Here is a 23,612-nt window from a genome sequence, read left to right as displayed (position 1 = left end):
GCTTCAACGAGTGAAAGTTTTTTCAGGTGAAAGGTCAAATTAAATGTATCATTGTTGAACCGCGAGAAACACACCAAATAGATGGTTAAAATTTATTCAAATTAAAATGAGAACATGTACAACTAGGCCCTGTTTGGATTGACAACTAGGCCCTGTTTGGATTGACTTATTTTGAGCTTATGTGGGCTTATCTACTCCCATAAGCCTTTTTAAAGGTGTTTGGGTAAATAAATAAAAATAGTTTATCATAGTTTCATAAGATGCTTATGTCATATTTTAATAAGCCTAAATTTTCAGCTTACCCTCCGGTTTAACAAGGAGCTTTTGAATTTAAGTAACCTCCTTTGATTTTCTCTGGATCCACTTTTTCAAAACATATATTTGAATTATAATGTTAGTTATCTTTGACGTTGCATGAGTAACAAAATTGCTATATACTTATCGTACTAAAGTAACATACGTAACTAAGATTTTTGAGGATGGATATTTTGACTCCAAGAGTAAGTTTATTGACTAACTCCAAATCTCCACCTTTCATCTTATTTTAATCTAGTGACTTAAATATGAGTTTTAATTGTTAATCATGTGACCATCTTTTTAGATCTAAACTAGACTTTCCACCCGTGCTACCGCATGGGTCATATACAATGCAAATGTAGTAAGGAAAAGCAAAAATTCATTGTATAGTTCGAACTTAATATTCAAATGTTATTTAAAATCAAAAGTAATTGAAGTTTTTCGAGTATACACATTTTAGAAAATTTCTTTAAACACTACATTTGAAGTACTGTCAATGCAAACACCATCTTCATGAAGTAGGTGAAGAAAAGTATCCCACAGTGAAGAAATTAAACTCATGAAGTCCACCCTATTTCCTTTCAAACTCAGCAAATTCAAAGTATCCCACAGTGAGACTTTTTATCATAAATTGGCAAGATAAAAATGACATTCATAATACAATAGAACATGAGATGTTGCATTTTTAATCTATATTCTTGATAACTGTCGTTTTTACATAAAATATGGGTTAGGACATGAAAAGAATATATGGATTTTAACATCTACAGAATATATGGATTGGAACATCTGCAGCAGAACACAAACTCTAGCTGCCTTATACCAAAGCGGGCTTCGAAATTATCTTCCGAGACCAGAAAAACGTGAGTTGAATCGGCAATAGAACAACACCGGAAGCAGAAAAAATGGCCCAAAAACTCTACAACAGCAAGTCAGCAAAACATGACATAGCATTAGTAGCAGACCTCTCAAATGGAAAAAGTGCAGATATACTACCAGGAAAATTCTCCAATTCCTAAAAAAGAGTAGGACTCTCTTAATGTGCACTTTTGAGTATTCATAACAAAGAGAATAAAAATATCCAAAGTACTAAAAAGAAATTAGTAACTTTTCCATATGGTACAATTTTTGACAAATTCAAATGAGAGAAGCAAACTAAAAAATGTATGGTATGAGTCCTTGGAAAATTTTAACGATGCACAAAAGAAAGGGCAACTAACTATAAATCTATAAAGATATATCATTTGTTAAGGATTCAAGTTTTTAAGGATACATGAAGTTTAAAATACCAAAAGCTTGTATGCAAAGAACCTAAAATGTCCAAAACCAATATAACTAAATATGCAGAAAATATATAAACAGAAAACATAGCCAGCCCAAAAAACAACAAAATATACACAAATATATTTAATATAGTTAACCATCTGAACAAAGGTATCACCTATAGCTAATATAGTATTATGATTACACTTAGTTAAATCACACTTCAGGTAGCTTATTTTGTCCAGATATATTTGCATAAATAAGGCAAACTTGACTGCCAATGTTGATATTATTTAGGAATGATGGCTCATATTTTAAACTATTTTAAACTATAATGACAAACTTCTATACTGGAAAAAAAAAACCTTTATAGTGAATTATGAGATTTTTTTAGCATCAATTCTTGTTTTTTTCGAGTATAGTGCCATAAGTAACTTAATCTGGCAAGTAAAACCAATGACTGCATTGAGTAGTTATAATAGACCTATGTACTATCATTGTTGAATGGTATATAGCTGAACAATTTGAAAGGCTAAATCTGCACGCTGTCAATGTAAATACAGTCTTGTTATTAACATTCAAACATTGGTCGACATCCTATAAGTTAAATATGGCACATATCCTTTGTTAGTCCCTTTTTTTCAGCTTTCAACCAAACAAATATAGTGAAGGGCAAGACTGCATAATAATGTTCCAAATCAATTTTAGGGGTTGCTTATTCATCAAGTAATTACAATGCAGAGGCCGAAATGCAGAGGCTCTAACTAATGACATATTTTGGTCTTCAATTATCAAAAGGTAAAACAGTGCAAATTCTTTCATTAGAAGATGCCTTAAGTTCAATTAACACATGATTCATAACTTCATCCAAAATGACTCCAAAGTCTTAATCATGAAAACATAGCCAAAATATAGATGAACAACACAGATTTATGATTGCTTAATCTTCAAGTCACTGGAATACAACACAGTACACATAAGTAGCTGACATAACAAAGTAGTACACATAACGATGGATAAGAGCTCCTCTAATAATTCCTTCATTGCTCAAACACTAAGCCACTGAAATGCAACAAAAAAAAATACAAACAATCAACAAAGTACACACCTAAAAACTAACAGAAACACGTCACATCTGAGCTGCGAGAATGAACTCAACTAATTTTTCTAGAATTACTCCTCAAATCGATAACACGGGCCACCTTCACCTGCACATGCAGATGGAGGCATTTTGGTTCTCAGAACCAACATGAGAGGTGCACAAAGATAGACAACCCTATTATTGGTTGTTCCAGTAACACCTAATTTGATAGTCATTCCTTTAGTCAACTTACGGGCATCGCACAGTGCTTTCCACTGTCCGAAAAATACGCACGACACTCCTTCATCATGACAGAAGTCCATAAACAATTTCCAAGTGTACCCAAGGTAATCAATGACAGTAAATTCAGATGACTCATGAGGAAATGCAGCTTGGCAGAACCAAAGCCAATTCATCTTCTGATTACATACAAAAAACATCTTGAATTAAATATAAACAGAATTATACCAACACACTGAAAAAGGAAAACACTAACAATAAACTCACCAACTTTCCAGTAGTAACATCAGCGTGGGTTAACCCTTGTCCATTACATGACAGAAGTTAGTGGGAAGAAAAAGGGCATTATAACCATATCGAATGAAGGGATTTACGTACTCATGAGCACTCTGATTTGGCAGTAGCAGTCTCTCTGGAGGAATGAATTGAGGATACATCAATTCCTCTCCGTGCATATTTCGAACTTCAAGCAGGAAAAGGTGTCGGTTTGCATGTACAACTCTAAGTTACTACATAAACCGGAAGCTCAAATTCAGAGTAATTAACTAGAAAGGCTTCACTTTTGAGTAAAAACAGAGACCTTTTGTATCACCACAGAAGTGCTCTAGAAAGACAATTATTTAAGTGGTATTTAGATTTCGAAACCTGTTCAAAGAAAGTGGTACTAAAATGTCGAAACATGTTCAAAGACAAAAGAAAAGATTTTCATATGGAAAAAAAGAGCACATTTGTAGCAGCATACGAAACATGTTCAAAGACAGAAGAAAAGGTTTTCATAAGGAAAAAAGAGTACATTGACATGGTTATAAGGTTCTATTGTAAGAGTCATAGATATCATATGTCTGTTTACTTATATATTTAATTAAAATAATAAAATGAAACACCACTTCATTATAAGAAGACATATAAACCTCATCCAACTAGTTCATGATCGTAAACTTTTTGTCACAAATAATGAACAAATTTGCTGTAACAACTAATAACACACATAACCTTATTCACACCTAAAATATATTGTAACTCCCACCCTGTACTTCCTTTAATCCATTAAAAAATAGCTTCAATCTCATTGCTAATATTAACATTACATATATGGTAAAAACGGATATTCAATATTCTTTAAAAAATGACATCGCAATAGTATTCTATAACATATCCAGTTTTGTTTATAATGAAACGACAAACTATTTGAAACAATTCATGATTGTGAACTATTTAAAATATAGTGCAAGATATGTGAGAATCAAAACAACTCAAATTAACCAAACTATTGAAAATAAGAAGCAATGTTGAACCTATAGATTCCATCAACCATTGATTAACAATGATCCAAAATTCACCAAGAATCAAAGCAGACATAAATTAAATAACAAACAACTAACCATATGTATGTTGAAGTCGAATCCATGCTTTAAGTTAAGGTGATATGAGACTCTCAATGTAAACTATTGGGTCCTTCTGAGCATAGTTGTTTTGAAACTCAAGAATATTAAAAGTAACAGTTTTGGAATCGTAAACAGCCAACTTCCAATCGTAACATTCAATATCATTAAATTCCATCAGCAGTCGGTCATCCTCAGTAAAATATAGTCCAAGACTCCACCACCAGCAGTTGTCTTCGAAACCGTGAAGATCTTGCATGTTAGGGACATGGAACAATTTAGTCCAAGACTCTTCATTTCCGTACTTATTCATAATCCAAACATTCAAAAACATATCACTAGTTTCAAAGACACACAAGCAATCCCTCAGCACATCCAATCTCCATGAATATGACTCATTATCAGAATCAGGTAGGAAAAGTTGTCGATATGACTCATCCTCTAAAGCAAGAGAAAGAATGAAGTGCAAAGAATCACCTTCTGCATACCAGTTAACAGCACCACCCACAAATACTCCTCGTCTATATATGCGGTAATCATGTGGGATGTCCTCTATTCTTGTCCAATAGTCAGTCCCCAAAGTATAAACAAAAACATCATTTTTGGAAGAAAAATCAATGACCTTATACTTATCAATGAAATGATCATACCCGAAGCTTATGAAAAGAGTATCATGTTTGCGTCGAATTTCCAAAGAAGGCAATAACTTAAATTTTCTAATGGAAGGGTTCCACGAAGCATAAGAACTAGGCTTGAGAAAACAACAAAAAATGCCATCGCAAGAGCACAATACGTCCACGTATTTAGATCCATTTGTGAGAGTATTAGGAGGGTAAAGTTGTGTCTGTGTAACAATGGTAGAAGTAGAAAAAACTGAGAGCATTGGAGAATCCTGTAGAACTAACTCATCCAAGTTGTTCCTAGAGGCTACCATGAGGTGGTGGCGCTTTGTTGACAATTGAAGGTTCTTCTTTGCAAATTTTGGATCAGAAATAAGAGAATCGAAGAACTTACATACGCATCGAAGTTGAAGGAGAAACTTCACAGGTAGCCTACATAGAATTTCAGCAATGAGATCGAAAGGAAGAGTTGGAAGCTCTGGCGTGAGTGACTGAGACGAAACGACTTTGTTTCGTTTGTTGTTGTTTCCGTGCGCCATTACCCAAGAATGGTTTGTGCAAAACAAATGCTAACGGTGTGAATTCCAGAATTTAGATTTTCGTTCCAAAACAGGGTTCTGTTTAGAACAAAAATGAAAATGAATATCAAAACATATAATTCAAATTGCATATTTACTATAACCATAAACATATTTACCATAGCCATAAACACAATATATCCACAATTCTAACAGAAGTTTTTTTTTTTTCTTTTTTTTTCCTTTGATAAGCAAAAAAATATATACTTTGGTAAATATAACTTTAACTTTATCCTAGGACAGTTGATCATTAAATTGTATCAGTAAAGACACATTCTAGGACGGAGTGAACAAAAACTATTGGCTGCTCAATCAATCAACACAAACAATATATGAAGATAAGGAAAAGGTAAACTCTCCAGTGGCCAACGAGAAGGAAAAATGGAACTGATCGTTCTTCCTTTCCACAACGGATTCTTAGCACAATTGTGGCGTGAATTGAGGGAAACAACGTGTTCATTACTTTTTGAGGGAAAGAGCGTATCCCGAATAGTAATAAGCGGAAACCCTTTTACGATAATATTGAACGTGACTAGCAGTGATGGATCCACAAATCTCAACATGTGGGGTCAAAGTCATTTATAATAAATAAATATATTTTTGTTGAAAATTTTATTATAAATTATATTTAGGCAAAACATGTATGAATACATATATAATCGTTTAAATGATGACACAACTATAATTATGCCCAAAAAATTTACAGTATTATTTCTTCAAAATTGAAGACAACTTAACATTTAAAAAATATAGCTTCTCTCCATGTGTCTTTATACACTTTCAAATATATCATTCTCTGTATGTGACTAGACAATTAATAAAAATCTATTTTTAATATTTTAGGACATTGTTTAAGCATCCTAAAATAGTAACTTTTACATTGAAAAATTTATAATTATGACTTTTACATGTGTTTGACTTGTGTATTTTCAAGACAATTTTCTTTTGATGGTTCCTTAAACAATGCCCTCAAGGAATTTGTTAGCAAGACTCATACTTTAAATTAATCAATCTAATAAAATTTCAATTAATGGTCTTTGTGGGGTCAAAGCAAAATTTGAAGAGGGGGCAATACATTATAATCACTAGTTTGTAGTTACAAATTTTTTGAAGAAGAGGGGTCAAGTGACCCCATTTAGTATAGCCTGGATCCGTGCCTGGTGACTAGGGCCCCGTTTGGATAAACAGCATGTATAGATGCTTATAGCATTAGGGCTTATAACATTAGAGCTTACATTATAAGTTCTTATACTTGGATAAGCTATTTATGTTTGGACATGTACACTAAAAATTACTTACATATATTGAAGTGTTTGGATGTGACATTACATAAGCAATTATTGAAATTTTAAATATTTTTAATTTAACAAAAAAATCAAAGAATCGACCACAATTATTGTAACACCCATACTAGACGTATCTAGAAAGTCTAGCACGCGCGTTGAATTTAGTATTGGATACATTAAAATATACAACATAAAAACTTCGAAAGAATTTATATACAACAAAACACGTTCGTACAATAACAATACATCACATATTATCTTATCTAAAATAAATACATCCTTGAGATCCATATTCTTCACGCTTCGGGTACGAACGAGCTCTTGCTGAAAATCCATTCGGCTACTAGCTTGCCATCCATCCTGATAATCTGAAACAAATAAGGATTGGGATGAGACATAATGTCTCAGTGAGTTCCCCTAAATCCTAGGCTATAGGCAACCTCAAGGGAAAACCTACGGTCACCACGTGTCTACATTACAACCTGACGGTTGATTATACGTGTGTGGGGACTTACATACTTAGACGGTAGTGCATACTAGAGCCGTCATAGTTTTACCTTAACTCGTTATAGGCTTCACTTCCTATACGTGTCATGGCGGCCGAGGGAACCTAGGACCGCATTGCCAAGAATACGCTTACGTATCGAGGCCTAATCATAACATAATCATGGCACGATTCTAAACCGGACGATTATGGAAATCCTAAGATCGTCATCGGTATCATGTTCTTTACTTGTTCTATTCCATGCCTTGTACTTGTCATGTAGCATCTAATGCTCTTATTCTTAAACATAAACTTGCATGGGTTCACTCTTGCATAACCATGAACATAACATAATCATATCATACATAAACGTATCTAAGTTCATTCAATTATGTTAGCGTTGAACAAACAATTATTATCTTGATTCATTTTACGGATAGTCCCGGGTGGAGTAACCCCAAGATCAATCCCATACATGACCGATGTACGTACATCGGACTCCCTCGGTGTCGTGCGGGTCCCTTGCGGCTTAAACCGTTCCCCTTAGGTCGAGAACCTCCTGTATCCCCCTGGCGTGGATAACAAGAGACACGAGCACCTACGTCTTGTTACTCAGTGACATGCGGGTCCCTTACGGCTTAAATCGTTCTCATAATGAGAACCCCTTGTATCCCCCTGATGTGGATAACAAGAGACATGTCACCTACACTTATTAGTCATGGTCTTGTCGTGCATAAGTTAAACATATACATACTTACTTGCTTATTACCTCGGACCCTTGAGTCGATCCGATTAGCGGTAAACTTATACTTGTTCATGCACATACTTAATCGTGGTGGAGTGATTAACTAATCAAACCACATCTTATCATGCTTTCTAGACACTCTTAACATATGCGAAGAGTTTATACTTCGCGTCTTAGCATTCTAGGAGTCTTGCTAACTTGCTAGTTCTCAACGACTATGTCGAGGCTCTAGTTTTCCCTTGCTTAAGGAATATTTGCTACCCGTTTCATGACATGATTTCTCTCGTATGCCATGCCTTACTAACATGCTTAATACTTGCTTTTTTTTATCATAGAAATCTTGCTTACAATGATCATCATTTAGGACCTTGATTTGAGGGGTTTATATTCGTAAAAAGACACCACGGAGAAAACCGCATCGTGAATCCCCATGCCTGCCTGAAGCGAGCAAAACAATGAGATTCCTCACTGTCTTACTCGCCTAGGCGAGTAGATTTGCTGGGGAGGCGAGTGGTAACTCGCCGTGGCGAGTTGGGGGCGAGTAAGACCCCCCTTTCGGAGTTCTAGCTCGCCGTGGCGAGTAATAGCTCGCCGTGGCGAGTTAGGACAGTCCAAAACACTTAAAAATGGTATTTTTGACCCAAAAACCTCAAACCAAGTGTCTCTATTAGTTTTGGAACATATTTGATCATAGGAAACTTATAAAACATGCATATGGCAAGTATTAACATGTATAGCATGCATGACATAAAAAGGGGAAACTAGACTAATGCATAAACCCTAGAATTTCATGTTATTAATACTAAACATACATGACATAATCATAATCCCAAAGGGTGGGAATTCTATCTATGAAACTCACCTAGCAAGCTTCTTGAGACATTTCCAAGCTTCCAAACATCAAAGCCCTAACTTGATTTTCTTGCACTCTTAACCCATACCATTCAAACTTGTCATACTATTCTTGCAACCCAAGACTCCTTACCAAGCTCCAAACCATGATCCTATCATCACCCTCAAAACACATAATCGAACTTTAACATCAAAAGGAATTCTTTGTGAGGAAGAATAAAATATCAATCCATTCAACTTAATATTCTTACCTTGATCATGTAGAAACCATTCCTTGGACCAATTTAGAATCCATATTCACCACACACCAAACCCTAGTTTTCCAATCACTTCTTCAAGAGGAGAAAAATAGAAGAATCAAACACAATACACACTTTAGCTCTTCAACCCATCATCTAGTCACCTTCTTTAATCATAAAGGAACCACTTCAAGCACAACTTCATGTTTAAACTCCCAAACTACCAAAACCCTAACTTCTTGAAGGAGAGGAGATGTAGAGTAATTAAACAAAATTCAAGCTTTCCTTAACTTAAGAGATCTTGAGGAAACATAATCCAAAAACTTGCCATGAGAGGAAGAAGATTTAGGAAGATTTGGTAGAGAGAAGAGAGGAAGAGGGCGTGTGGGGGAAGAGAGAAAGAAGAGAGAAGTTGCTTCCCAACTTAGAAAGAGAAAGAAATTAAATGAGAGAAATGAGATATTTTGCCCAAAAATCATTTAAATATCCATTCCACGCGAATTTACCATTTTACCCTTGGCTCAAGCGTGTTAAAAACGACTCTGATACTTTTCCTGTAAAAAGCTGACATGTCATAAAATATTTCCAATAACTTACTTTCCATGAATTAAATTCATCTGACACGGTCAACGGGTAATATACCGATACTGTCAGGCGGGATATTACATTCTACCCCCCTTAAAAAAATTTCGTCCTCGAAATTTAGAGACCGTCTACCAATCATCACGTCAAAACTTACCATCTTTGGTCTGAACCATACATTTATATTCATACATATTCAAAGGACTCGTCGTATCATGTCTTCATCTTATTTCTTAACCCACATGTAACTGAACATAACTTACTTGATCTGAATATCACTCATACCTAGAGTTATCTTATCATAAACATGAACAATCAGGATTTGCCTTTTAACTTGGGTCCTACCGGAAACCAGGTGTGCCCTGCAATGCTTACTTGTAACTTTGAATCATCATTCCATGCATACATAATCTTATCGGGTAAACGTATATTTCCTACATCAGTTTACTTACTGTACTTCTAGACACATGCTTCTTACTTGTATTACTCATGTAAACGATTTCATGAATCTTTTATCTCTTTTCAGAACCTTAGGAAATCTTTCGACTTCATTGCAATCTCATTGCATTCTTATCGCATCCGAACTAATGGGTAACTCATATTGTCTGACCTGAAAAAGTAAAATCAACTAGCCACTTCATCTGACAATCTAATAACCAACGTTGCGGTTCACATGCTTTTGAAACTTTCTAACATATCCACTTGCACACACATCATATACTCTTAATACACTTCCGTGTATCCTACATGATATTGACTTCATACGAGTATTGTCGTTCCAATAGCATGGGCATTCTTTCAAGTGACGTCTTTTGTTAAATGATAACGATACGTGTCCTAAAATCTTTCTTAAAGAAATTTTTCTTAAACTTTGGTATTCGGGTTCTTGGAACGAATGTACACATGACTAAAAAGGTTTTATCATTTCCAAAACTGATTGTGTAATGGTACCACAGAACCACCAGACGAGTTTCTATATTTTGAAAAAGATTTAACAACTCGCCCCAAACTTGTCCACGACAAGTTGGTTCTGAAGCTTGTACGTCTTAAGTGAGATTACTTACGACGTATCTTATCAGTTTTGAAAACGTAAAATTTCATGAGTTAAAAATAAGTATCGTTCCCAAGTTCCTAAATACCAATCTTAGCTTCAAAAGCTATAAAATCATGGCTTGAAATGTCTTAACAAGTATTGTTTTCACTCAACAAGTATTTCATACAAGAGTATGAATCACATTGCACATCACTTAAAAGTTGCTTCTCTCTCATGATAACTTGCTTACATATCCGTAGGAAATCCTTGAACCTCTCGACATTAACATTGTTCCTCTTCTTCGGAACACTAAACTTGATTCTTTACTTGAGTCGCAAGTCAAACCTTCTGAATCTTACAAGTTTTTCCATATTTCATGATTACCGATTAACTTTCATGGCGCTACTCTGATTCCCTCCGGTTGGCTTAAACAAATACTATAATCCATTAAAGCAATTGAGACTTCAATTCATGCTTATCACTTGATTACTTACTTCTTGAGAACTTCCATGTTGCAACCGACATCACCACCTTACACTTGCCTTGTAAATTCAAAACTCGTGATAACTTATCTTATACTCATAATACTTGACTTGGGGGTAAACCTTACATTCTAGCTGGTTGCATTTATCATACATATCATACTTGAACTTATTTCCGAGTAAACTCAAATTCTTTGACAAACTCATCTTGCACTTGAACATATCTTTCTTGAACATCTAATCCTTGTACCTTCGCATTCTCGCATACTATATTTTGCTGAACCATACCATTGCTTGCTCGTTAATTTTTCCTTTAAGAAAACTTCATAAAATAGCGCATGGGTCATTGACGTTGATGATTTTTCTACTTTATAAATATATATCAGGTTTAGGCCCCGGCCATTGCTTCGGGAATCATAGAACGAGTTGATAACACATACGTGTCACCAAACCTAGACTCTAATGAGTCTAGCCCGCTCTACAAGTGTCGTAGCAACCCGGTTCCTAGAAAATTTCCTATGAATTTTTCAAATGTCAACTTCAATCACCCATAGGCACCAATCTTTCTAAAATTATTTAAACTTTATATTTCAACATCATATCGAGCCTTAGCAAGTCTATTAAGCAAAACATAGATTCGAGAGATACGTCATAATTCTGAGAACCTTGTGTTTTCCATAACTTGCACCGCTTTAACTTCTTTCTTCATACCTTCACATCTATGACTTCCGTATCAATACCGGAAATTCCAATCTCTTGATCTGAGCTCTTTCTTGACTCTTGACACATTAACTTCCAAAGCTACCCTAAACCATATCGATTTCGTTGATCGTTGCCTATGCCTTTTTCCTTGAAAATCTTAGGAGATGATATGCATTCGTTACTTGATGTCATAAAAGATTTTCATCACATAAAAGATTATTGTGAGGACATCTCACCTATAGTCATTGCAAACCTTTGGAACGAACGGGTAAATTTCATAAAAACGGAAAATTTCGTTCCAAGTTCGCTATGGATGAGTTTCTCCAAATATATTTTTGTTTTCTCAAGTAACTAATGCACATCATTCATTCCTAGCATCATAAAACATTCTATAACATTTGCATGGCAACATCAACCTTTTCGATACAATTCTTGGCACGTCGGAAATCAATGCCTTAATACTGATAACATAAAACTTTCTCTTGAATCCTTAATTTCCTCCACTAAGAATAGCTTACTTCTTTACGTTGCCACTTACGCAACTTGACAAACCTTCATGTCCTTAACTTCATTTACATATTGCTATTCCTGAGAACCTGCTGTCTCCGTCAACATATGTCGACCTCTTACTACCTTGTAGCCTTGTACTGACATTTCAAAATATCATAAACCTGTTCCAACAACAATTCTTACCGAAACTTCCGGTCATGGTTAGATACATATATCCAACTTCTTCTCTTTCGGGTACATGGAGTATTACTATCATCTTACCCGACATTGTCGGAATATCCCTTCTTAACATGCCTTACATTCCCGGAGGATTCACACTTCCACTTGATTAGTTCACCGGCCACCTTTTGGCACGATAAACTACTTCATCCCATACTTCGTTCCTCCTGGGTTCTATTCAGCTCTCAGGCATCCATTCTAATCGTTGAATGCTAATTTGAGTTGATCAGGCTCAACTAACAACAACAACTAAAACATTTACCCGGAACCCAATGGTCCCACTACCTTAGTTGTAATTTAATGACCCAAGGCACAGTCTGAATCGACCTGCTCTGATACCAAATGTAACACCCATACTAGACGTATCTAGAAAGTCTAGCACGCACGTTGAATTTAGTATTGGATACATTAAAATATACAACATAAAAACTTCGAAAGAATTTATATACAACAAAACACGTTCGTACAATAACAATACATCACATATTATCTTATCTAAAATAAATACATCCTAGAGATCCATATTCTTCACGCTTCGGGTACGAACGAGCTCTTGCTGAAAATCCATTCGGCTACTAGCTTGCCATCCATCCTGATAATCTGAAACAAATAAGGATTGGGATGAGACATAATGTCTCAGTGAGTTCCCCTAAATCCCAGGCTATAGGCAACCTCAAGGGAAAACCTACGGTCACCACGTGTCTACATTACAACCTGACGGTTGATTATACGTGTGTGGGGACTTACATACTTAGACGGTAGTGCATACTAGAGCCGTCATAGTTTTACCTTAACTCGTTATAGGCTTCACTTCCTATACATGTCATGGCGGCCGAGGGAACCTAGGACCGCATTGCCAAGAATACGCTTACGTATCGAGGCCTAATCATAACATAATCATGGCACGATTCTAAACCGGACGATTATGGAAATCCTAAGATCGTCATCGGTATCATGTTCTTTACTTGTTCTATTCCATGCCTTGTACTTGTCATGTAGCATCTAATGCTCTTATTCTTAAACATAAACTTGCATGGGTTCACTCTTGCATAACCATGAACATAACATAATCATATCATACATAAACGTATCTAAGTTCATTCAATTATGTTAGCGTTGAACAAACAATTATTATCTTGATTCATTTTACGGATAGTCCCGGGTGGAGTAACCCCAAGATCAATCCCATACATGACCGATGTACGTACATCGGACTCCCTCGGTGTCGTGCGGGTCCCTTGCGGCTTAAACCGTTCCCCTTAGGTCGAGAACCTCCTGTATCCCCCTGGCGTGGATAACAAGAGACACGAGCACCTACGTCTTGTTACTCAGTGACATGCGGGTCCCTTACGGCTTAAATCGTTCTCATAATGAGAACCCCTTGTATCCCCCTGATGTGGATAACAAGAGACATGTCACCTACACTTATTAGTCATGGTCTTGTCGTGCATAAGTTAAACATATACATACTTACTTGCTTATTACCTCGGACCCTTGAGTCGATCCGATTAGCGGTAAACTTATACTTGTTCATGCACATACTTAATCGTGGTGGAGTGATTAACTAATCAAACCACATCTTATCATGCTTGCTAGACACTCTTAACATATGCGAAGAGTTTGTACTTCGCGTCTTAGCACTCTAGGAGTCTTGCTAACTTGCTAGTTCTCAACGACTATGTCGAGGCTCTAGTTTTCCCTTGCTTAAGGAATATTTGCTACCCGTTTCATGACATGATTTCTCTCGTATGCCATGCCTTACTAACATGCTTAATACTTGCTTTTTTTTATCATAGAAATCTTGCTTACAATGATCATCATTTAGGACCTTGATTGGAGGGGTTTATATTCGTAAAAAGACACCACGGAGAAAACCGCATCGCGAATCCCCATGCCTGCCTGAAACGAGCAAAACAATGAGATTCCTCACAGTCTTACTCGCCTAGGCGAGTAGATTTGCTGGGGAGGCAAGTGGTAACTCGCCGTGGCGAGTTGGGGGCGAGTAAGACCCCCCTTTCGGAGTTCTAGCTCGCCGTGGCGAGTTAGGACAGTCCAGAACACTTAAAAATGGTATTTTTGACCCAAAAACCTCAAACCAAGTGTCTCTATTAGTTTTGGAACATATTTGATCATAGGAAACTTATAAAACATGCATATGGCAAGTATTAACATGTATAGCATGCATGACATAAAAAGGGGAAACTAGACTAATGCATAAACCCTAGAATTTCGTGTTATTAATACTAAACATACATGACATAATCATAATCCCAAAGGGTGGGAATTCTATCTATGAAACTCACCTAGCAAGCTTCTTGAGACATTTCCAAGCTTCCAAACATCAAAGCCCTAACTTGATTTTCTTGCACTCTTAACCCATACCATTCAAACTTGTCATACTATTCTTGCGACCCAAGACTCCTTACCAAGCTCCAAACCATGATCCTATCATCACCCTCAAAACACATAATCGAACTTTAACATCAAAAGGAATTCTTTGTGAGGAAGAATAAAATATCAATCCATTCAACTTAATATTCTTACCTTGATCATGTAGAAACCATTCCTTGGACCAATTTAGAATCCATATTCACCACACACCAAACCCTAGTTTTCCAATCACTTCTTCAAGAGGAGAAAAATAGAAGAATCAAACACAATACACACTTTAGCTCTTCAACCCATCATCTAGTCACCTTCTTTAATCATAAAGGAACCACTTCAAGCACAACTTCATGTTTAAACTCCCAAACTACCAAAACCCTAACTTCTTGAAGGAGAGGAGATGTAGAGTAATTAAACAAAATTCAAGCTTTCCTTAACTTAAGAGATCTTGAGGAAACATAATCCAAAAACTTGCCATGAGAGGATGAAGATTTAGGAAGATTTGGTAGAGAGAAGAGAGGAAGAGGGCGTGTGGGGGAAGAGAGAAAGAAGAGAGAAGTTGCTTCCCAACTTAGAAAGAGAAAGAAATGAGAGAAATGAGATATTTTGCCCAAAAATCATTTAAATATCCATTCCACGCGAATTTACCATTTTACCCTTGGCTCAAGCGTGTTAAAAACGACTCTGATACTTTTCCTGTAAAAAGCTGACATGTCATAAAATATTTCCAATAACTTACTTTCCATGAATTAAATTCATCTGACACGGTCAACGGGTAATATACCGATACTGTCAGGCGGGATATTACATTCTACCCCCCTTAAAAAAATTTCGTCCTCGAAATTTAGAGACCGTCTACCAATCATCACGTCAAAACTTACCATCTTTGGTCTGAACCATACATTTATATTCATACATATTCAAAGGACTCGTCGTATCATGTCTTCATCTTATTTCTTAACCCACATGTAACTGAACATAACTTACTTGATCTGAATATCACTCATACCTAGAGTTATCTTATCATAAACATGAACAATCAGGATTTGCCTTTTAACTGGGGTCCTACCGGAAACCAGGTGTGCCCTGCAATGCTTACTTGTAACTTTGAATCATCTTTCCATGCATACATAATCTTATCGGGTAAACGTATATTTCCTACATCAGTTTACTTACTGTACTTCTAGACACATGCTTCTTACTTGTATTACTCATGTAAACGATTTCATGAATCTTTTATCTCTTTTCAGAACCTTAGGAAATCTTTCGACTTCATTGCAATCTCATTGCATTCTTATCGCATCCGAACTAATGGGTAACTCATATTGTCTGACCTGAAAAAGTAAAATCAACTAGCCACTTCATCTGACAATCTAATAACCAACGTTGCGGTTCACATGCTTTTGAAACTTTCTAACATATCCACTTGCACACACATCATATACTCTTAATACACTTCCGTGTATCCTACATGATATTGACTTCATACGAGTATTGTCGTTCCAATAGCACGGGCATTCTTTCAAGTGACGTCTTTTGTTAAATGATAACGATACGTGTCCTAAAATCTTTCTTAAAGAAATTTTTCTTAAACTTTGGTATTCGGGTTCTTGGAACGAATGTACACATGACTAAAAAGGTTTTATCATTTCCAAAACTGATTGTGTAATGGTACCACAGAACCACCAGACGAGTTTCTATATTTTGAAAAAGATTTAACAACTCGCCCCAAACTTGTCCACGACAAGTTGGTTCTGAAGCTTGTACGTCTTAAGTGAGATTACTTACGACGTATCTTATCAGTTTTGAAAACGTAAAATTTCATGAGTTAAAAATAAGTATCGTTCCCAAGTTCCTAAATACCAATCTTAGCTTCAAAAGCTATAAAATCATGGCTTGAAATGTCTTAACAAGTATTGTTTTCACTCAACAAGTATTTCATACAAGAGTATGAATCTCATTGCACATCACTTAAAAGTTGCTTCTCTCTCATGATAACTTGCTTACATATCCGTAGGAAATCCTTGAACCTCTCGACATTAACATTGTTCCTCTTCTTCGGAACACTAAACTTGATTCTTTACTTGAGTCGCAAGTCAAACCTTCTGAATCTTACAAGTTTTTCCATATTTCATGATTACCGATTAACTTTCATGGCGCTACTCTGATTCCCTCCGGTTGGCTTAAACAAATACTATAATCCATTAAAGCAATTGAGACTTCAATTCATGCTTATCACTTGATTACTTACTTCTTGAGAACTTCCATGTTGCAACCGACATCACCACCTTACACTTGCCTTGTAAATTCAAAACTCGTGATAACTTATCTTATACTCATAATACTTGACTTGGGGGTAAACCTTACATTCTAGCTGGTTGCATTTATCATACATATCATACTTGAACTTATTTCCGAGTAAACTCAAATTCTTTGACAAACTCATCTTGCACTTGAACATATCTTTCTTGAACATCTAATCCTTGTACCTTCGCATTCTTGCATACTATATTTTGCTGAACCATACCATTGCTTGCTCGTTAATTTTTCCTTTAAGAAAACTTCATAAAATAGCGCATGGGTCATTGACGTTGATGATTTTTCTACTTTATAAATATATATCAGGTTTAGGCCCCGACCTTCTTTTTCTCTTCTTTTAGGTTTAATTTTTACTACGTTGATAATTTTTACATATATTTTTTGCACCTATCAGATTTTTCTACTTTATAAATATATGTAAAAATTATCAACGTAGTAAAAATTAAACCTAAAAGAAGAGAAAAAGAAGGCCGGGGCCTAAACCTGATATATATTTATAAAGTAGAAAAATCATCAACGTCAATGACCCATGCGCTATTTTATGAAGTTTTCTTAAAGGAAAAATTAACGAGCAAGCAATGGTATGGTTCAGCAAAATATAGTATGCAAGAATGCGAAGGTACAAGGATTAGATGTTCAAGAAAGATATGTTCAAGTGCAAGATGAGTTTGTCAAAGAATTTGAGTTTACTCGGAAATAAGTTCAAGTATGATATGTATGATAAATGCAACCAGCTAGAATGTAAGGTTTACCCCCAAGTCAAGTATTATGAGTATAAGATAAGTTATCACGAGTTTTGAATTTACAAGGCAAGTGTAAGGTGGTGATGTCGGTTGCAACATGGAAGTTCTCAAGAAGTAAGTAATCAAGTGATAAGCATGAATTGAAGTCTCAATTGCTTTAATGGATTATAGTATTTGTTTAAGCCAACCGGAGGGAATCAGAGTAGCGCCATGAAAGTTAATCGGTAATCATGAAATATGGAAAAACTTGTAAGATTCAGAAGGTTTGACTTGCGACTCAAGTAAAGAATCAAGTTTAGTGTTCCGAAGAAGAGGAACAATGTTAATGTCGAGAGGTTCAAGGATTTCCTACGGATATGTAAGCAAGTTATCATGAGAGAGAAGCAACTTTTAAGTGATGTGCAATGAGATTCATACTCTTGTATGAAATACTTGTTGAGTGAAAACAATACTTGTTAAGACATTTCAAGCCATGATTTTATAGCTTTTGAAGCTAAGATTGGTATTTAGGAACTTGGGAACGATACTTATTTTTAACTCATGAAATTTTACGTTTTCAAAACTGATAAGATACGTCGTAAGTAATCTCACTTAAGACGTACAAGCTTCAGAACCAACTTGTCGTGGACAAGTTTGGGGCGAGTTGTTAAATCTTTTTCAAAATATAGAAACTCGTCTGGTGGTTCTGTGGTACCATTACACAATCAGTTTTGGAAATGATAAAACCTTTTTAGTCATGTGTACATTCGTTCCAAGAACCCGAATACCAAAGTTTAAGAAAAATTTCTTTAAGAAAGATTTTAGGACACGTATCGTTATCATTTAACAAAAGACGTCACTTGAAAGAATGCCCATGCTATTGGAACGACAATACTCGTATGAAGTCAATATCATGTAGGATACACGGAAGTGTATTAAGAGTATATGATGTGTGTGCAAGTGGATATGTTAGAAAGTTTCAAAAGCATGTGAACCGCAACGTTGGTTATTAGATTGTCAGATGAAGTGGCTAGTTGATTTTACTTTTTCAGGTCAGACAATATGAGTTACCCATTAGTTCGGATGCGATAAGAATGCAATGAGATTGCAATGAAGTCGAAAGATTTCCTAAGGTTCTGAAAAGAGATAAAAGATTCATGAAATCGTTTACATGAGTAATACAAGTAAGAAGCATGTGTCTAGAAGTACAGTAAGTAAACTGATGTAGGAAATATACGTTTACCCGATAAGATTATGTATGCATGGAAAGATGATTCAAAGTTACAAGTAAGCATTGCAGGGCACACCTGGTTTCCGGTAGGACCCCAGTTAAAAGGCAAATCCTGATTGTTCATGTTTATGATAAGATAACTCTAGGTATGAGTGATATTCAGATCAAGTAAGTTATATTCAGTTACATGTGGGTTAAGAAATAAGATGAAGACATGATACGACGAGTCCTTTGAATATGTATGAATATAAATGTATGGTTCAGACCAAAGATGGTAAGTTTTGACGTGATGATTGGTAGACGGTCTCTAAATTTCGAGGACGAAATTTTTTTAAGGGGGGTAGAATGTAATATCCCGCCTGACAGTATCGGTATATTACCCGTTGACCGTGTCAGATGAATTTAATTCATGGAAAGTAAGTTATTGGAAATATTTTATGACATGTCAGCTTTTTACAGGAAAAGTATCAAAGTCGTTTTTAACACGCTTGAGCCAAGGGTAAAATGGTAAATTCGCGTGGAATGGATATTTAAATGATTTTTGGGCAAAATATCTCATTTCTCTCATTTCTTTCTCTTTCTAAGTTGGGAAGCAACTTCTCTGTTCTTTCTCTCTTCCCCCACACGCCCTCTTCCTCTCTTCTCTCTACCAAATCTTCCTAAATCTTCATCCTCTCATGGCAAGTTTTTGGATTATGTTTCCTCAAGATCTCTTAAGTTAAGGAAAGCTTGAATTTTGTTTAATTACTCTACATCTCCTCTCCTTCAAGAAGTTAGGGTTTTGGTAGTTTGGGAGTTTAAACATGAAGTTGTGCTTGAAGTGGTTCCTTTATGATTAAAGAAGGTGACTAGATGATGGGTTGAAGAGCTAAAGTGTGTATTGTGTTTGATTCTTCTATTTTTCTCCTCTTGAAGAAGTGATTGGAAAACTAGGGTTTGGTGTGTGGTGAATATGGATTCTAAATTGGTCCAAGGAATGGTTTCTACATGATCAAGGTAAGAATATTAAGTTGAATGGATTGATATTTTATTCTTCCTCACAAAGAATTCCTTTTGATGTTAAAGTTAGAATATGTGTTTTGAGGGTGATGATAGGATCATGGTTTGGAGCTTGGTAAGGAGTCTTGGGTTGCAAGAATAGTATGACAAGTTTGAATGGTATGGGTTAAGAGTGCAAGAAAATCAAGTTAGGGCTTTGATGTTTGGAAGCTTGGAAATGTCTCAAGAAGCTTGCTAGGTGAGTTTCATAGATAGAATTCCCACCCTTTGGGATTATGATTATGTCATGTATGTTTAGTATTAATAACATGAAATTCTAGGGTTTATGCATTAGTCTAGTTTCCCCTTTTTATGTCATGCATGCTATACATGTTAATACTTTCCATATGCATGTTTTATAAGTTTCCTATGATCAAATATGTTCCAAAACTAATAGAGACACTTGGTTTGAGGTTTTTGGGTCAAAAATACCATTTTTAAGTGTTCTGGACTGTCCTAACTCGCCACGGCGAGCTATTACTCGCCACGGCGAGCTAGAACTCCGAAAGGGGGGTCTTACTCGCCCCCAACTCGCCACGGCGAGTTACCACTTGCCTCTCCAGCAAATCTACTCGCCTAGGCGAGTAAGACAGTGAGGAATCTCATTGTTTTGCTCGCTTCAGGCAGGCATGGGGATTCGCGATGCGGTTTTCTCCGTGGTGTCTTTTTACGAATATAAACCCCTCAAATCAAGGTCCTAAATGATGATCATTGTAAGCAAGATTTCTATGATAAAAAAAAGCAAGTATTAAGCATGTTAGTAAGGCATGGCATATGAGAGAAATCATGTCATGAAACGGGTAGCAAATATTCCTTAAGCAAGGGAAAACTAGAGCCTCGACATAGTCGTTGAGAACTAGCAAGTTAGCAAGACTCCTAGAATGCTAAGACGCGAAGTATAAACTCTTCGCATATGTTAAGAGTGTCTAGAAAGCATGATAAGATGTGGTTTGATTAGTTAATCACTCCACCACGATTAAGTATGTGCATGAACAAGTATAAGTTTACCGCTAATCGGATCGACTCAAGGGTCCGAGGTAATAAGCAAGTAAGTATGTATATGTTTAACTTATGCACGACAAGACCATGACTAATAAGTGTAGGTGACATGTCTCTTGTTATCCACATCAGGGGGATACAAGGGGTTCTCATTATGAGAACGATTTAAGCCGTAAGGGACCCGCATGTCACTGAGTAACAAGACGTAGGTGCTCGTGTCTCTTGTTATCCACGCCAGGGGGATACAGGAGGTTCTCGACCTAAGGGGAACGGTTTAAGCCGCAAGGGACCCGCACGACACCGAGGGAGTCCGATGTACGTACATCGGTCATGTATGGGATTGATCTTGGGGTTACTCCACCCGGGACTATCCGTAAAATGAATCAAGATAATAATTGTTTGTTCAACGCTAACATAATTGAATGAACTTAGATACGTTTATGTATGATATGATTATGTTATGTTCATGGTTATGCAAGAGTGAACCCATGCAAGTTTATGTTTAAGAATAAGAGCATTAGATGCTACATGACAAGTACAAGGCATGGAATAGAACAAGTAAAGAACATGATACCGATGACGATCTTAGGATTTCCCTAATCGTCCGGTTTAGAATCGTGCCATGATTATGTTATGATTAGGCCTCGATACGTAAGCGTATTCTTGGCAATGCGGTCCTAGGTTCCCTCGGCCGCCATGACACGTATAGGAAGTGAAGCCTATAACGAGTTAAGGTAAAACTATGACGGCTCTAGTATGCACTACCGTCTAAGTATGTAAGTCCCCACACACGTATAATCAACCGTCAGGTTGTAATGTAGACACGTGGTGACCGTAGGTTTTCCCTTGAGGTTGCCTATAGCCTAGGATTTAGGGGAACTCACTGAGACATTATGTCTCATCCCAATCCTTATTTGTTTCAGATTATCAGGATGGATGGCAAGCTAGTAGCCGAATGGATTTTCAGCAAGAGCTCGTTCGTACCCGAAGCGTGAAGAATATGGATCTCAAGGATGTATTTATTTTAGATAAGATAATATGTGATGTATTGTTATTGTACGAACGTGTTTTGTTGTATATAAATTCTTTCGAAGTTTTTATGTTGTATATTTTAATGTATCCAATACTAAATTCAACGCGCGTGCTAGACTTTCTAGATACGTCTAGTATGGGTGTTACAATAATTGTGGTCGATTCTTTGATTTTTTTGTTAAATTAAAAATATTTAAAATTTCAATAATTGCTTATGTAATGTCACATCCAAACACTTCAATATATGTAAGTAATTTTTAGTGTACATGTCCAAACATAAATAGCTTATCCAAGTATAAGAACTTATAATGTAAGCTCTAATGTTATAAGCCCTAATGCTATAAGCATCTATACATGCTGTTTATCCAAACGGGGCCCTAGTCACCAGGCACGGATCCAGGCTATACTAAATGGGGTCACTTGACCCCTCTTCTTCAAAAAATTTGTAACTACAAACTAGTGATTATAATGTATTGCCCCCTCTTCAAATTTTGCTTTGACCCCACAAAGACCATTAATTGAAATTTTATTAGATTGATTAATTTAAAGTATGAGTCTTGCTAACAAATTCCTTGAGGGCATTGTTTAAGGAACCATCAAAAGAAAATTGTCTTGAAAATACACAAGTCAAACACATGTAAAAGTCATAATTATAAATTTTTCAATGTAAATGTTACTATTTTAGGATGCTTAAACAATGTCCTAAAATATTAAAAATAGATTTTTATTAATTGTCTAGTCACATACAGAGAATGATATATTTGAAAGTGTATAAAGACACATGGAGAGAAGCTATATTTTTTAAATGTTAAGTTGTCTTCAATTTTGAAGAAATAATACTGTAAATTTTTTGGGCATAATTATAGTTGTGTCATCATTTAAACGATTATATATGTATTCATACATGTTTTGCCTAAATATAATTTATAATAAAATTTTCAACAAAAATATATTTATTTATTATAAATGACTTTGACCCCACATGTTGAGATTTGTGGATCCATCACTGCTAGTCACGTTCAATATTATCGTAAAAGGGTTTCCGCCTATTACTATTCGGGATACGCTCTTTCCCTCAAAAAGTAATGAACACGTTGTTTCCCTCAATTCACGCCACAATTGTGCTAAGAATCCGTTGTGGAAAGGAAGAACGATCAGTTCCATTTTTCCTTCTCGTTGGCCACTGGAGAGTTTACCTTTTCCTTATCTTCATATATTGTTTGTGTTGATTGATTGAGCAGCCAATAGTTTTTGTTCACTCCTTCCTAGAATGTGTCTTTACTGATACAAT

At 35.9% G+C, this 23,612-nt stretch overlaps 1 protein-coding gene, 1 long non-coding RNA gene and 1 pseudogene across 2 annotated transcripts; all 3 read right to left on the bottom strand.

Moving 5' to 3' along the window:
* Window positions 1–23,612, bottom strand: part of LOC146936727 (elongation factor G-2, mitochondrial-like) — a 31,433-nt pseudogene that overhangs the window by 2,284 nt on the left and 5,537 nt on the right.
* On the bottom strand, window positions 2,473–3,364 carry LOC146936730 (uncharacterized). Its single transcript, XR_015030691.1, has 2 exons — window positions 3,149–3,364; window positions 2,473–3,060 (listed from the first exon to the last, which is right to left on the bottom strand). It is a non-coding gene; the product is annotated as an uncharacterized LOC146936730 (long non-coding RNA).
* LOC146936729 (F-box/kelch-repeat protein At3g23880-like) lies at window positions 4,298–5,422 on the bottom strand. The gene has a single exon (XM_085757366.1). It carries the CDS (start codon window positions 5,420–5,422, stop codon window positions 4,298–4,300), a length of 1,125 nt encoding a protein of 374 aa, XP_085613492.1.

Source organism: Medicago sativa, chromosome 3 (genome assembly GCF_051527215.1).
Source record: "Medicago sativa cultivar Bolivia chromosome 3, Bolivia_mono, whole genome shotgun sequence".
Lineage (NCBI taxonomy): Eukaryota > Viridiplantae > Streptophyta > Magnoliopsida > Fabales > Fabaceae > Medicago > Medicago sativa.
Note: the sequence above shows the minus strand (reverse complement) of the source record. Positions and strands in the feature narration are given on the sequence as shown.

Excerpts from the sequence above, each read along its gene's own strand:
- LOC146936729 (XM_085757366.1), bottom strand. The coding sequence starts at position 5,422 with ATGGCGCACGGAAACAACAACAAACGAAACAAAGTCGTTTCGTCTCAG.